The sequence below is a fragment of the Aphelocoma coerulescens genome, chromosome 1A (assembly GCF_041296385.1).
Source record: "Aphelocoma coerulescens isolate FSJ_1873_10779 chromosome 1A, UR_Acoe_1.0, whole genome shotgun sequence".
Taxonomy (NCBI): Eukaryota; Metazoa; Chordata; class Aves; order Passeriformes; family Corvidae; genus Aphelocoma; species Aphelocoma coerulescens.
In genome coordinates, this window is record NC_091014.1 from 69,930,479 (window position 1) to 69,947,341 (window position 16,863).

At 43.4% G+C, this 16,863-nt stretch overlaps 1 protein-coding gene across 1 annotated transcript in view; it reads right to left on the bottom strand.

The window, feature by feature from the left end:
- Positions 1–283: 283 nt before the first annotated feature.
- Positions 284–16,863, bottom strand: part of ETV6 (ETS variant transcription factor 6) — a 124,626-nt gene continuing 108,046 nt past the window's right edge. Inside the window, exons 6-8 of the mRNA XM_069003432.1 lie at positions 6,334–6,476; positions 3,902–4,002; positions 284–720 (exon numbers count right to left, since the gene is read on the bottom strand). Coding sequence (XP_068859533.1) covers positions 615–720; positions 3,902–4,002; positions 6,334–6,476 — 350 coding nt within the window. The 3' untranslated portion in view covers positions 284–614. The remainder of the gene's footprint in view (positions 721–3,901; positions 4,003–6,333; positions 6,477–16,863) is intronic.

Consider the following 16,863-nt stretch of genomic DNA (forward strand, 5'->3'; position numbering starts at 1 on the left):
TACATGTGAAGGGTATCTCCTCTTCATTTGACAGGTATATGTGAGAAATTCTTTTGGTAGCTTCAACACATTTCCCAGTGGCAGCACATATAAATTGATCCAAGCAAACTGGAAGCCTTGAGCAAATCCCTTCTGTGTTGCTATTGTTTATGCGGTGTTGTGTCATGAGACTTGCACAGAAAATAAGAGCACTCTATTTCCATAGGAAAGCCTTCCAAAAAAAAAAAAAACAAAACCAAAAAAGAAGAAGCATAATCTGATGTCTTGTCCTATGTGAGATAAGGAAAGTCAAACTGCATGTTTATTAGGGAAAAAAAAATGACAAAAAACCCCCAAAACTGAAACAAACCAAAAAGAAAGAAAAAACTCAAGGGAGACTTTGTAGGAACAGTGAAGTAGTGCATAAGTCCAGGCTTTCTCCCCTTTTCTTTCCTGCCAGCACCACTTCTGCCTGTTAGTTTGTTTTGTTAAGGTGCTTCAGGTCCTGCGTGGTCTTCAAGCTAAGTGGCGACCTCAAGTACTGCTTCTGTGTTGTTGCTTCCCCTCCCAAACCGTGCTGACCATCGGGCAGATGTTTCTCCCCTGGACCCACAGAGGTGGTGCACCTGTTTCCTTCAGCACTCATCTTCTTGGTATATTTGTTCATCCAGTTCCTGGGATTCAAGGTGCTCGAGGCGGTCTGTCCGGCCACTCATGATCTCATCTGGGGTCTTCATGAACCTGCAAAACAGAGAAACCAGCACATTTCTCAGCTTTTATCTTCACCAAGTTGTTGAGACCCCTGAGCTCTAAAGCTCCCAAGATAAGCTTTGCTGTATCCTCCCAAAGCCTTAGTATTTCCCAGCTTCTCCCCAGGTGTCTTCCCTCCTGCATACCTTGAAAGGAAACAAAAAAAATCACTGGCATTTACGCCAGCTTCTTGAAAGCCCAAATCTGAACCAAACCCCATAGTCTTTTCCAAAGAATGATATTTATTTCTTCTGCCTCATATTGTCTGCTGTTGTCATGTCAGATACAGCTTGGCCCAGGTACACTCATGTGTGGTGTCCGGTGACAGAGACAAGGAGAAGTGTTTATGATCAGCATATTTCAAAGCACAAGCCCTTGCAAGGTGTGGGGAGGCACAGGGCTACTGGTTTGTGCAGGCCTGCCTGCAGGTGAGTGAGAAGAACATGAAACATCAAAGGAACAGAGGGGGAAAAAGCCGAAGTCCAAATCAGAACAAGTTCCAGGAAATGGAAAAAGCCCTGAAGGTAAAAGGTTTTGGGCTGGGGAACTGTAAGCAAAGACAGTCTCTTCCTCTGTGATTGTAGCAAGCGTGACTGCAGTGAGGCAGCATCCTCTGTGATGAATGCCGTGGCTCCCAGCACCAATGTCTCAAGGCAGTTAAGTCTGCAGGGTGCTGGAGACAGAAACTGCCTCTGGGGAGGCATGGCAGCAGCAGGAAATGAGAAAGGACACACACCAGCCTGCAGTTTAAATCTGCAGTCTTGGTTTTTGCCAGGATGCTTTTGTGTACTATTGCACAGAGGTAGCTCTGCTTTTTTGCTTTCAATTTAATGGTGTAGGAAGAGAGAGTGGAACAGGAAGGATGAAATCCTGGTTTCAACACAAATCAGTTTCCCAACTCCCAAGCACTTCTGGAGAAATTAGGATGAAAGATATTTATGCTGGAAGTAGTACAAAATTTCACAGTCTTTCATTAACAACGTGCTGGTTAACATGCAGCAGTATGAAATGTGTTAATCATAAGAGCTGATTTTACTTCAGGTTGATGATATGCTCCATATCCTTGCCCCAGTGAAAACAAAAGCAACCAACAGGAGCCTTGTTACTATCACTGACCCAGAATGCTCACTGCTGGAGCTTCTCAGCAAACACACAGCATAGCCTGGAACTAACCTTTTGCCATCCCTTCTAATTTTGGAAATCATGTGCATATATGCATTTAGGAAAAAAAAAGAAAGGGCTATGACTCACTGCTGTGTGACTGCTGGAAAAATGCTGCTGCTACAAACGGTGTTACGGTGGTGAAAAACTTGTATGCAGGAGTGGTGAATCAGTGCCTGGCTACACACTGAAAATGCACCAAAGCCCACAGCCAGACTGTGCCCTGAGTTAAACCCTGTGACTGTCTTGTTGATCTTGCACAAGGATGAAATGAAAACACAGAGGGGTCCCACTGCCCTCCTCTCCATGTGGGGCATGGGCCAATGTGAGCTGCACCACAGGACTTTGGGTATTCCTTCTGGTCTGTGCTTTAAGTCACATTGAGGAAACCACAGTGTGGGTATTTCTAATAGCATTTGATTACATTAAAAAAAAAAACCAAACAAACACAACCCAACCCAGAACTGCATGAAAATTAAGAAACACTAGCTGTGACCTATTTTGTTGCAGAAGACAGCCAGCCAACCTATTAGAAATCCTTTTCTGACTCCATCTTACTTAAAGCTCCATACAGATATCTGCAGATGACAACAGCCTGCGCATTAAAGTCACATTTCCTATTATTTCTGTGCTTGCGAGGAATAGCCAAGGAAGGCACATTAATGACTTGATTTTTTGCAGCTGTTCTTTTGCTCTTTAGATATAAATAGGTCTAAGAAAACAACATCAAAAAGTTTTTATTGGGAATTGTGCAAAGAAATGTTTTGTAGGGGTTTTTTTCCCAGTTTCCAAAGGAAATGAAGTTTCGTATTTTATGCTCTCTGGTGACCTTTGAATCTGTTGGTCAGTTTGGCCAAGTCTTACAGAGGAACTGTGGTCTCCAAGGGCATTAAGTTACAATGGTTTTGAGAAAATAGGCAGCCTGGTTGAGAAGAGATGGACTCCTGTTTTGTGCATGTCCCCACTGAAGGGAAAGCTTCAAGAGAAGCACATTCACTGTTCAGCATCAGGAATTCCCCCAGAGCAATGCAGTCTTCATACAAGGCCACAGAGATACAGGTACCCTTGGTACTGATGAAGCAACCTTGTTTTAACCTTCCACCGGAGAAATAAGTTACTATCGAGCCCTTGATTTTGCCCATGACCGCTTCTGTCCTTCGCTCTCCTTCCTGCACCTATGTTTCCTTCTAAGAGCTAACATAAACAAGTCATTCCACAGAACCCTTTTCAGCTGAAGATAGTTTGAGTGCTAATGCAGTTCTGTTAGCTATTTAAGAAAACAAATTCTAAGATTGCCTTCCTACTGATATAATTTCCAAGCACACTACTAGACCCAGGCCACTGACAGCAAAGCAGTCTTTGGTCTGAGTTCAGTGTTCTGACGGTCAGACATGCACTAGGATTTGCTGGTGTTGTTGGAAGAGAACAGGAGTGCTCTCACTCTGTGCCATCTGCACTCAAGTTTGTACAAGTAGCTCCCTGCTTTAATGCTGTTTCAGGCCCTATTTCCGAAATTATTGGTTGTATCATCCAATCCAATGCGTTGGGTTTTATGAACAGCTCTGGCAGCTCCCTCTCTTCCTTGAAGGCAGCACCAAAGATGTGGTCATCAAGTGCTTCTCTTCTGCAATGCCCTTCAGGAAATGCCTGATCCCTGCTTAGCTTTCACTGGCAGCTGTGTTTGAGAAGTCCATTTGTAGTGGGTTTTCCAGCAGCTTGTCTGAATCATTTATCTAAGGGCTTAAACAAGACCTTAGATAAACAGCACAGCCTGGGTGAAGCAGTGAAAAGACTTCTGTTGTCTCCATTGATCACTGAGACAGGCCTGTGTTTTTGTAAACTGGTGTGGCTGCCTTGAAAGCTGGGGAGCAGTGCTCTAGACCACTTTTACAAATGTATGGCCATTGTCAGCTGTGTTATAACTGTGGCAACGAGATATCCCACACAATTCCATCCTCCATCCTCAAAAACTAATTGTCTGTAGAAAGGAATGGCAAAGAAAGAAAATTACCTGAACAAAAGCCTTTGTCCTGGCTCTTTCCGGATAATATTTAGTTTGTAGTAGTGGCGTAGGGCTCTGGACATTTTCTCATAAGTCATATTTGTTCTGTTCTGTTTTTTTCAAAAGAAAAAAGGAAAAAGTGGTGAGATGATTCATTAAAATCTTCCTAAGCCCCAAAATGAGTTGCAGAACTATCACAGCTACCTAAAGGAACCAAGACAGTTCAAGAAATTACATGTACCATTTTTTACTGTTTGCAGGCCTGTTCTGCCCCCACAGCCCTCATCACCAAATTTTCCAGTCACAGCAATTTCAGCAAGGAGTCTAACAAAAATTCCAAGTGAGGTTTTTCTACAGTTTCTTGGAACACAGATAACAAAAGAATTAACTACAAGAGGAGACACTAGGTGGAGGGAGATGCTCATGCCAAGTGAGATGTGACAGGCCTGTTCTTAATGAAAACACCTTTTGTAAAAGTCTAGGAGTAGTGGCTAATAGGATGAATCTGTCAGCAATCCCTGCTTAGAGCACTGTTCCTCTGGGATTCCCCTGCATTAACTAGTTAATGCTCACAGAGCACTGTGAGGACTGACAGCCTGCTTCTCCTCTTCTTACACAGGTGTAAATCAAGAAGCCAGCTGGGTTGTACATCTGGTTCTGTGACAGATCCTTCCCTTCATTCTGGGAGCTGTTGGCCCCAAAGGCCATGGCCAGAGCACTGCGGTATGAGATGATTCATCAAAACCTTCCCAAGCTCCCAGAGGAGACGGCCCTGCTGAAGCTGAGTGTCACAAGGCAGAAGTGATGGGCACTGGCAGAGCTGTATGTGGGCAGCCCCCTAAGTACTGACTTGGAACAGCAGGATCAGCCCCTTAGGCTATGTCTACACTAAGAGCATTTTTCTGGTCCGAGGAGCAGTGGTTGCTGTCTGGCAGACACTCCCAGCAGAGAGACAACTCTGCTGGCAAAGCTGTGTGTGCACGAGTATAAAGCAACCGCCTTGCCATTGGCAAAAAACACTGAACCAGTAGAAGCACGTTTTTGTTTTGGGAGCCTCCATGTCAGGACTTTGGCTTCATCAAAGGACACTGATCCACCTGCCTAAAAGGGCCAGTAAGAGCAGACCTCCTCTGCTTGCCCTGACCACAGTAACTCTCCCAAGGGAGGTCACATCATGAGCTCCAGTGGCAATGAAACACTAACAGGGACAAAGTTTTCCTTGCAAAATCCAGACTCCTCTCGTTGGGAAGCCCCCTGAATTACTGTGTGTGCTTCTTCCAGTTCTTATATGCTGAAAGGCCACTGTGTTGCCCAAGTAGCCGGTGGTCTGAAGGAGCTTCAGTTTTAGACACCCAGCATGAGACATGATGGCATGGCTCAATTATTAACGTGCAGGTTGGGTAAGTTAGTAAGTTCATAAAATTCCCATTAGCCCATATCTCCACCATGTTCAGAACCACACGGATGACAGCACAACCCTCTGGTGCATCAGCTACTCTCCCAGTTTTGTGTTGTCTGAGAATCTGTCCCATCATCCAGGTCATTAATGGACATACAGTACTGCCCCAGAATCAATCCCTGGGGTAAAATGACTAGTGACTGGATTTTGTGCCATTGATCACCGCCTTTTCAGCCCAGCAGATCAGCCAGTTTTCAATCTACCTCACTGTATTCTTGTCTAGGTCATACTTAATTAGTCTGTCTTTGAGGCTGTTATGAGACAGTCTCAAAAGCCTTTCTAGAATCAAGATAAGCTATAGCTTATCCACTATTCTCCCTGAATCCACTGAGCCAATCATTTTGTTGTAGATGGATATCACAATGGTCAAGTATGATTTCCCATTTGTAAATCCATGCTGACTACTCATACATTCATATGAATATACTTATATATATACAGAAATATCCATACATAACTCAGCCCCAAGCTGTAAAAATCAGTACCAGCTTTCCAGAGAACAAAGCAGGAACTGCCTTCTTAGAAGGAAATACATAATCCTGCAGCATTTGGTATCTGTCCCAGGGCAGCGTGTAGGATCTGGGAGTTGCTACAGACAGGAACACAGAAAGGTCCTGCTGAGATGTAGTACAGAGCTCCTCGTAAACCACATCTCATCAGAATATCTTCAGCATCAGGTTTCGAGAAGAAATAAGATGCCTTGAGAGAGAACTGTTAATTCTTGCACTCCTTGTAATTTTATAATTACATGCATTTATAACTAAAGGCCTTTAAATCAAACCAACAAGTTCTCTATATGAAGAATAGGTTTTAGTGCTTCAGGATGGATGCACTGTATTTCCAATGTACACAGAATGAAAGATTACAGTTTTCCAGCAGTCATTTATATGCCATCCTCTCTTCTTTCCCCCGTTTATAACTGAATCCTGTGATGCTACAAGAGGTGAAGCACTGCAGGAGGAAAATTGCATTGCTTCCTTACCTTGTGGTTTCCCCACAGACGGGCCAGTCCATTGGGATCCACTATCCGAAATATTTTGGATTCCTTATCTTCCCATCGGATGAAATTTTCGTACCGGCTGTCGGAAAGCAGCTGATAAACATAATCCCAAAGCAACCTACAGTCTGTGAAGAGAGAAGCAAGAAAAGATTAACTTTCCCTTTTTTTCCTTGGGATTAATTCTGGAAACTTTTGGGTGGATGTGTAGTGAAAGGACAGTTGGGATCAGGGCTGAAATGCTGCTGCGACACGAAATGAAAATGGCTTGGCTGGTATCAAATAATGTTTGTAAAATGGACTGGAATATACAGCCTCTTCTGATGCATCCCAGTTCTCCTGACACTGACAGAGCACCCCCGTCACATCAAAAGCTGTGTGAGGTGACCTGCTGGTCTTAGCTGTGTGTTTATGGTTGTACTGAAGCACATCAAGCTCACGCTGTCGGCCCTGATGCTGTTGCTGGCTGTTTTAGTGGAGAAATCAAGAATCCTGCAACCTGCTCTCCCTGCTTGAGGCTGTCCCTTTCTGTGCTAACATGTGAGTCTAAGGCATGGGCACTATAACAGCTTTCCTTTGTAGACTCCATGTGATATGAAACTGACATCTTCTTTCATTTTCAACTTGATTTTTTATTTTACTTTTTAAGGTTCCTGAAAAGAAACAACACCTAAGTATTATAATTACTTGAGTGCTATTGAGAGGTTAAATACTTTCTATTTGGATAATTGAATTCAAATTTCCTCTTGGCAAACACTCCTTAGGTCGCTAATTAAAGGTCTAACAGACACTTAAGGTTTAGTTTAGTGTTTTTCAGTTTCAAGGCAGTCTCTTGAGACTGAGGAAGCCAAGAGCTGAGCTGCTCTTACTTCCTGTTTGCAATATGTGTGTGCAGCACAGAATCACTAGGAATATGCCAAGTGAATTGTACAGAGCTGGAGTACTGCTGCTGTCAGAAACAGCAGGGTTTTCACAGCTCAGCTATCCCGATTTCTAAGGTGGCTGTGGGGTTGCATTTTACTTTGAAAGCAATACCAGCCTCTTACAAATGGTTTGTTAGAGTTGTTCAAGGGCTGGCAACCAAAGACATGCAGCTTCTAAGTGCTAAAATGGATTCTTGTCAGCCTGTCTTTCTGTTCCCGTCTGTCTGTCTGGGGTTGGCACGTGCTACAGTGGGGATGATGACATGGGAATATAAAATACTTTTTGAGAAAGGATATGAATAACACATTTAGTGAGTACACCTGAAATGGATAGAGATCTTAAAGTTATTTTCCCACTTTCAAACTGCAAAGAGTATCTCTGACACCAGTACTGTCTCTAAAACCAGAGCTTAGTTTGCCAGTGCCTTTGCTTCAGTCTCTCCCTGCCAGTTCTACAAAGAATAAAGCAGTTTGTTTTGAAGACATGACGTCTGACAAAAATTGCAGGTTCCCATCCTAGCTGAAACCTACCCTGCTGGTCACCTCATCCACGACATCTACAAGCCTTGTGGAGGAATGTGAAAGGAAAGAGACAGACTTTTTGGTTAGAAAAGCCTTATTTTCATTAACATTTTTCACAGAAAAACATTTTCCACAGAAGAATGTCCATCCCCATTTGAAATTTTTCTAGGTTTTGATTAAAAAAATGAAACCTGGGCACAAGTTTCCCTGGACTAAGTGAGAGGTCTAAAAACCGAAGGCTACTACTTTAATTTTTGTCATCTCTCCCTCTCACAAATTCACAAAACACAATTCTTACAGTGCACACACACCCACACACACCCACACACACCAAAAAAACTTATTTTTTAGACTTCATTTATGATTCAAGACAAGGGAGATTATATTGCTCTTCTGGTTTGTGCCTTTTAATATTGTGGGAGGTTCTCAGATAAAAGGGTAGTAAGGCCCCACTTAAATGGTTCTTTGACACATGTGCAATTCATTCCAGAACTCTTTCAATACAAGAAATGTATAGAAAATGGCTTTTTAGTGCAAGAATCCTTGGGGTCAGCTGGAGGGATGGTGCTCCTGCAGAGGCCAGTCAATGTCAGGCTTTGTCATATTCTTGAATGTTCAACCCAGGGCAGACAACCTCCAATTATAGCATCTTATAGCTCATATTTACAGTTCTGCAGAGATACAATTTACACTCATCTTTACTTTCACCTCATTATTTGCAATAGGCAATGTTATTTTTAATCTCTCTCTCACATTCAGACACACATCCTGGGCCCCCCTTCCGCACAAAACTGAAGAAGCACACAAAAAAAATCAGCCTGAGGTGTCTAGGTGGAAACAAAGAGAGCTTCAGATGCTAAGAAGAGCTAGGATTCAAGTGCAGATTTGGTTTTTTGTTGTTCACTTAGTTTTTAGGATGGATGCAGGCTAAGCTTGAATATAAATACACCTCAAATGAGAAGAACTCAGATCTGCATCTTGAGATCTTCACAAGAAAAATCCTAAGTGATCAAGGGCCCCATCCCATATTCCAAACTGACTGAGCTGCTCAGACTTGCAAAGGTATTTAGTAGGCTGGTGGAATTTGCAAAAAACCACAACCACCCAAGTATCTGAGACTGCTGTTTGCTTCAACAATAAAACTGAAAATCCTTGAAAACTCTGCTTGGTTCCTACAACCACTTAAAAACTCCATTTCAAACCATATGGCTGTCTATCAGCAAATTTAGATATATGACTCAGTTGCAGTAATTTAATGAGCAGCAGGGCAACTGTGGTAACTGTGTCTCAAGCCACTGCAAATAGGAAATAAAAAGCATCAAACACCAGTAGAAAAGATTCAGGCTCACTGCATTTCTTCTCCCCAGAGCTGAGAGCTCTGAGCACACTGTTAGTTATCTTGGAGCAGCTGATGCTTTGCAGCACACTTCAGTTATGTATGAGCTCTGCTTGCACAGGACCAAAGCAGCTTGCCTTCCTTCTAGTTTCACTTGGGACACCTTTAGGAATTTGAGCACAGGCACTCAAGGGGTTTTTTGTTTGTTTTTAACCACAAATGGTTGCCCTACGTATCTGTCACTACAGACTGCACAGTAAAAAATTTGAGGTCCTGGAGGGTTTTCCGTGACTGTCAGAGGATCAGCAATTAAATCATCTACCAGTAGAGACCATCTTTAATAGGACATTAGAGACAATGAGTCGAGTAACTCTCAGAGACCGTAATGAACTTGGATTATGGTAAAGCCCATTTGGAAGCCTGTGAAATTGGTCAAAACCCAGGAAGAGGCAATGCTAGAGAACGCTTTTAAAAGGAGCTTCTCTGCTGGGAAAAGAGGCACCTCCACAAAAGGCTGGTGGAGCTGACAGACAACATGCTCAGGCACTGGGTGGGATTCTTGGGCCAGCAGTTGGATTTTGATAATCCTTGTGAGTGCCTTCCAACTCAGGATACTCTATGATTCTATGATACAAAAAGTTGCATCCTCCAGGAAGGTCAAAAGTGTGATGTGTATTTTTAGGAAGGATTGTGGAAGTGGAGAGAAGGACTTGTACATGGATAGTTGTTTTGTAAATGTCAATCACTTGTATGATGAAAGTCTGGATGGTGGGAATGACCCCATGAAGACTCAATCTCTTCCTTGGCTGTCAGAAGGCCTCCAAAGGAGCTGCTGCATGAGGGGACTCTCCACAGGGTGTGTGTTGGCTAGTGAGTAATGGCAAGAAAGCACGTGGATGTTGCTGATGCCAAGCAAGTTTAAAAGTGTGGGAGATTCAACTGGGGAGTTGAGTCAGGGCTGGTACCTAAATTGTTTGGGCATGCTGCAATTTCCTGCCTTTTGGCTAAAATAAGCTTACTTAGAAAGCAACTATGCCTCTCTAGCACGGGGAAACATCATTTCCCCCTAGCACACACATACTATTTTTAAAGTGAACTCAGATGGTTGAACGTTGTACAGTCTGCAGCTACAGAGATTTAGCTGTGGATAGAGCTGGGACTGAGAGGCTTTAAGGTGATGTAGCTGGAGTGGGAAGGTGGTGAATGGCCCAGCAATGCGGAAAGGGCTCCTAAACACTGGCACTTCCATGCCCAACCATTTTCTCAGCTGTAATACTAGGCAAGTCTGAACTATGTAATTAGCTGAGAATTAGGGCAATCTGCAGCTTCAAATGGAGAGGTATGGCTACAACTTTCCTCCTGCAGCTAATGCTTCTAGAGAGACTTTTATAGTTACGCACAAGGCAGTGATAAGGTGTAGAGTACTTAGTTGGTTCTCAAATTGTCTGCCATAAGCACTGCCCTACATGCGCAAGAGGCAGCAGTTTCCTGCTAATAAAAGCCACGTTATTATTAATTGATTAGGCAGAGTCTTCTGAATACACACCTAAAGAATACCGGCATATAAATACTTCTTAATGGTTATATGATAGTAATAAATATCCCTTAGAAATGAAATACCATCTCAGAATGATCTGTAAATTAAACATTATGGATCTTGGGTTCCTAGTATTTTGACATTTGTCCAGCCATTACAAATGAGTCATTTGGCCAAGGTCATCTTCATATTGCAGTAGTGGGAGGTCTCACATCTGTACTCCCTAGGACAAAATAATGCTGTTAACAATATAAGCATATGCATGCTAAAGACCTCTTTTGTTCAAGATATAACATTCCCCTGCACTGAAATATTACTTAAAGCACATGCTGTATCTGAGCCCTCTATTGTTTAAATGAGGCCCATGGTGCAGAGCTGGCCCTCTTCATGTATCAACTACCAAAACCCTCTCGTAACCACAGAAATGTTTTGCGAGACCCACCCACATCTTGCACTGAAGAGCATTATATAAAAAGTGTTTGATCTGGCTGATGACTGCCTTGGAACCCAACTTGGCTTCACACAGGAAGAGATGCCAAAGAAACATTGTCATACTCTCTCTGACATCAGCTGAGGCCTTACCCCTTGCTGTGTAGGTTAGCCTAAAATGTCTCCAGCATGATATCATTTGACTTAAATGGTTCTGTGATTTCTACCAGCTGAAGAGTTCTCCCAAGCTTGGCCCCCTTTATTTTCCTAGGTGATTTATGCTTCAGCTGCATTTGTTCAGAGTGAAGCAAACAATGGCTGTTCACAACTAAAACTAATCAACAGAACCTGGAAGTTCTCTGGCACCCTGGTTTCTGTTAAGTACACCGGAAGTGTGTGAAGACAACATGGTGATGCTCATGGTGCCAAAATGATGAACTGATGTAATTCACAGTCACTGGAGCCAGGCAAGGGCCTTCGGTCTCAGAAAGTCTCTGACCTTGGGAGTGCCACTGACAGAGAGTCCTGGGAATGGTCTGACTGGGGAATTTCCTTAAGAGACATGCTGCAGTAGCATTATGCTGTGTTGAAATACAATCCAGCCTCAATATCTATCCATGACATATTCATTTTAGCAGACAAAACCAGAAGAAAAAAGTAACTAAGTCTCATGATTAAGGGTTCAAATGGCTCTGAGGCCTGGGGGAGCACTGACTGATCCTGAGATGGAGCACCCTGGTCATGAATGTATGTTAATTCATGTCCAGGTCACTGAGGGAAAATAGTTTTCTTTCTGTGAATGTTGCTACTGGAAGCAGGATGGTAAGCTGGTACAGTAAAGCCAATGTTTTTTTGTGGAGAAACCTCTTGACAGACAACTGTTTGTTCAGCTCAGTAAATTCAAGCTGGGGCTGAGTAAAGAGGTTGCCAGATCACACAATACAACAGTTGTATGTTGCTTGTCTTGTACCCAAATGCTGAGTGGGAGATCAGGCAGAAGGAGAGCAGAAACCTGAGACTGTCATGCTGCAAACAGTTGTGCTGTGAGGTTGTAAAAATAACACAGCAAGATGAGGCCAGGCTCTGTTTTTGGCAATAAAAACTTGTACAGAGAAGGAGGATCCAAAAGCTTCATCTACCTCATGTGGTTGTAGAAAAGAGCACTGAAATCACAATGAGTATGTAAGAGATGGGTCACAGACCATTTGAAAGATAAAGACTTTGAAAGCTAAAGACTGCTGTATTAAAAAAGAGTCTTTTTTCTTCCTGTCCTCTTCTTCTGCTCCATCCCCCCCCCATCCCCACCAAATAGATAGGCATTTTCAGTATTATCTTCAAGTGCTGTTCTTTTTCTGCTCCACCACCATGGTAGAAAAGACTCCTGCTAAAGAAACCTGTCTTTGATTCTCCTCTGGCTTTTCCTCACCTTTACTGCTCATGAAAGGCAATGACTGAAAAGGGAAAGAAATTCAACCTCTGCCTGTTCACATGCACTTCTTACAAACACCTCACAACCTCTTTGACATCAGAAAACTGGCCAAACACATTAATAATAGGAATTTAAGAATTAAGAATGAAGCTTTACCTTCACAATTGTACTTCAGAGAAGCTGGCAAAAGCAGGAATGACTTAATTGCAGCAAAGGCATTACCAACAAGGGTAAAAATTTTTAGCCCCACAATGTGAGAATCTCTACTATCTTCTGACAGTTCAGCTTTGGGTTTAGACTTCTGGCTTTTTTCAAGAGCAGAAAATCATTGTCTATAATAGACTACTTCCCATGAACCTCACTTCTGTGTTCTCTCAGAAAGCCTTGAGTACTCTGGGAGGTATGAGCATGGCTGGAAGACACAGCTCCTGGTGTGTTCCCAGGAAGTCCCTCCTGAAGGGACTTCATAAACCGTAATCTGGTGATTTCTGATGGGTCCCTTGCAGAAAACTGAGATGTGACCTCCCCTGCTTGGGGTTAAAACTCCACATTGAGACATAGCCAAGCTTTCCCTTCCCTTCCCTTCCCTTCCCTTCCCTTCCCTTCCCTTCCCTTCCCTTCCCTTCCCTTCCCTTCCCTTCCCTTCCCTTCCCCAAACAGCCTTACCAGTTTAATGGTGTGAATTTGAATTAACATAAACTGATGTGTGCCACTTGTAACTGATTAGTATTAAAGCCAGACTTAAATAGGCCTGTCTCTGGAGACAGTCTAAGTGTAGTGTCAACACTGTAAACACAACAGTGTGCTTTCCTGGTTTAACTAAGAGGATTCAAAGTGATCCAGGTTTGCTCTGTAGAAGAAATCTGAATTACCAGAACAACTCTAGCCTGAAGGAAACATGCAGTATACAGGGAAAGTAAGGGACCTGTTTTCATTAAGAGGGAAGTTTCTTAAAAGACTGTAACATCCTGCTGACCCTAATGGATGCTTAGGGTACTCTGAACCCACTTACCTGTCTAGCCATGGTATGTAAATGGGTACTGCAGTACAGTAATGAGAAGAATGAAATCTAAATGACTGAACTTTCCTCTGGCTTGGTCACTCCTGGCTTCTGAGTAGACCTGAACAAGTCCCAACTGCAACTTCTGCTCCTGCAACTGCAGTAAGAATGGAGGCAGTTGTGAAGCAAGACACTTCACAGAAAATCTACAACCACCTATCCAAGCTATTGCTATTTGGCTATTGTTTGAGATTGAGTGTCATTAGTTAAATTGGCAGGGAAGGCCCACTTTCAGGCTGAAATTAATTGTTCATGCCATGTTTAGAAGACTCTCAAGGTTAAAATGAAAACTCCTATGAATATGAGCTCTATGAGCTTGACTCTCATCCACACTTCAGTCTCTCCAGCAGTCTGGCTTTCCACAAGGGCTCAAACAGACATGGCATGTAGTGGAAATGTAAAAGTGTACATGACTGCAAGAGCAAATGATGAAACAAGGCCAGTGACACTATCACTGTCATGTCCAAATGGGAGTCACAGGCCACCCTTAGGCCAGGATTTTCATGTTTTTGCAAGGCTCCAATCTATCTATATGAGCTGCTGCCCTACAGGAAAGAAGGTCAGTTCCCTGGAAAGCAGGTACTGAACCCCTACGACTAACAACTTGGAATTGCCAAAGTGAACCACTGTTTTGGCTTTCTGTACGTTGCCAGTCTGTAACTTGTAACTGCTCAGCTGCTGTGACCATCTTGTCAAAGCTGCCCCCGAAGTCTGTGTTTCACCAAAGCCCCACCAGCCACTTCTACGCTGTCACATCCTGCTGGGTTCATCACTCATGACAGTGGAGAAGATGGCCTTGGCAGTCTTAGCTGAGTACACAGGTAGGCTCCTTTGGTATTAGCAATGTTATGTGCTGTCCTAAAGAACAGCTGTGTGTTTGATATACCCCAGATGTGGTTTGCCCTCCTGGCTGCCAGGGCATGATGCTGACTCATGCTGAGCCTGGTGTTGACCAGCATCCCCAGATCCCCCTCTGCAGGGATGCTCCCCAAACACTTCTCTCCCCATTTGTATTTTTGTCCAGCACTGCTCCACCCGAGGTGCAGAATCTACCAGTTGGACTTGTCAGATTTCATCCATCAATCACAGCCCAATGCTCCAATCTATACAGACCCCTCTGCAAGGCATCTTGTCCCTCAAGACAGTCAACAGCACTTCCCAGTTTGGTACCATCAGTAAAATTGCTTAAGGCACATTGAACTTCTGCATGCAGATCACTGATAAATACATTGAACAGGACTGTCCCTGGAACTGAGCCCTGCAGAACAGCCCTGCAGAACACTGCCAGCCAGATGTGGCCTTGTGCACTACAACCCTCTGAGCCCTGCCCTTAGACAGCTCTTTACCCAGTGCACTGGGAACCCGCTCATCCCACAGCCATGCAACTCGACCCTGCTGTGAGGGGCAGTACAAAAAGCCTCCCTAAAATGCAGAACAGCTATACCCACCACCTTCCCTCCATCCACCATCTGGGTGACCCTATCATGCAAAGATAGTAAATTAGTTAAATGGGATTTACCTTTGTGGCTGACTGTGCCTGATGTCTGCCTTTCAACAGTACCCAGTATAAACTTTTCCATCATTTTTTCCAGCCCTTCTGTGAAGGCTAACAGTATCACTTACAAAACCTGTAACTTCCAAGTTGTGCTTAGATGCTGGTTTTTACTCTCTTCACTACAAAGGCATAATTGTTCTTTGCCTGCTTTCCCACCCTCCCTCCCTACCATCCAGCAGATGCCATTGCATAGTAACTGTGCCTGTACAGCTGTTTTGTACAGAAAGAAAAATTAACTAATGTGTTGTAACACATTATAAATAATAAACTAATGTGGTGCATTTGCACAAAGGATTTTGCTCATATATGAGTTAAAAAAACCCAAAAGATCATCCTACAATGTGACACAGTTGTAAATGTCCCATGGACACATCTGAAGCAGATGTGGGCACTGGGGCTCTAGTCCTAGTAGTTAAGTTGTGAGGAGACACTGCTGAGGTTCAGTGGTTTGAAGTTTGGTGTTTTTTGATATTTAAGCTCTAAATGTCTACTGTTCCAAATCTAACAGCTCAATCAGCTGAGTTTTAATTATCCTCATTTAAAAGCTTTCCAGCCCAACTCCAAAATATAAACAGAAAAAAGTACCAGTTGATTTGCACTTTTTTAAAGCACTGTATTTGTGAAAGGGGGATTCCACTGTCCCCTCCTGTCCTTTCCCCTCCCACACAAATGATTTTTTCAAACAAAGCAGGAGAATCCATTATTCTGTTCCCCTCCAAACTCTGTCCCCACACAAAACAATCATACTCCTTTGGAAGACCTCCCCATGCTCAGAGCCTACGCCCATCCTAAGTGCTGTTGTGTGGATTTTAGTAGAATGTGAGTCATTCATAGCTGACGTGCTCTTACCATGGGACTGCATTTTTGGTTTCAGCCATCACACTGCTTTTATTGAGATGTCACTTACACACACCTTGCTACAGATCCATGGGGTTCAGCTATGCCCCTGTGCTCTCAGGATGTGGCACACTTGAGAAGCTGAGGTAAACCAGGAGCAAATCTGGAGGCAGCTCTCTGTAATGACTTTGGCAGGGCAAGAATCTTGTCTGTCCTCATTCCAACAGCAGTCAATGGCTTTATGGGCCTAACCAATACAGTGGTAGACAACATGCCTCACAACAGTTTAAACATTGCCTGGGTTTTCCCCAGACTCCTGAAGGGGAAGAAACAAATCTGGCAGCTCATAAAGTCAGATACAGCCCGGTTGCTAAGGTAACCCAGCTGATAAGAGCAGCACACCAAGAGATAACACCAGGCACAGGACTCACCTGCCTTTAGATTTCAGCATGCTGTGGATTAGTGAACAAGCCTTTCAGTCCCAGAGCTGGTACAGAAAAAGACACTGGGAGCTGGAAGTCTCAGGGACCTGCTCAGCACTGTATTTCCCCTCACAAGAAATATCCAGAATTGTACTAGTGAGTTTTAAGTGACTGAATCAGAAGTGAGGTAAATACCACCATGTAATTAGCTTAATTTGGATGTTTCTAAGACAACCTCTATGTGATAAAGGTCAGGATGAAACCAACCCTATTATAGTTGGATAGTCCCGTAACTGCCTCCTACACCTTGGGGAAGTACCTTTTATGAGATATCAAAGCCCTAAAATGCTTGATAGCAAAACCTTCGCAGCTAGAGGTACATGGGGAGTAGAACTTCCAGTCTGCAGAAGGGCTAATCTGAGGTGCCCCTCTTGATTTAAACTGCAACTGTGTTTAAAAAGAAAA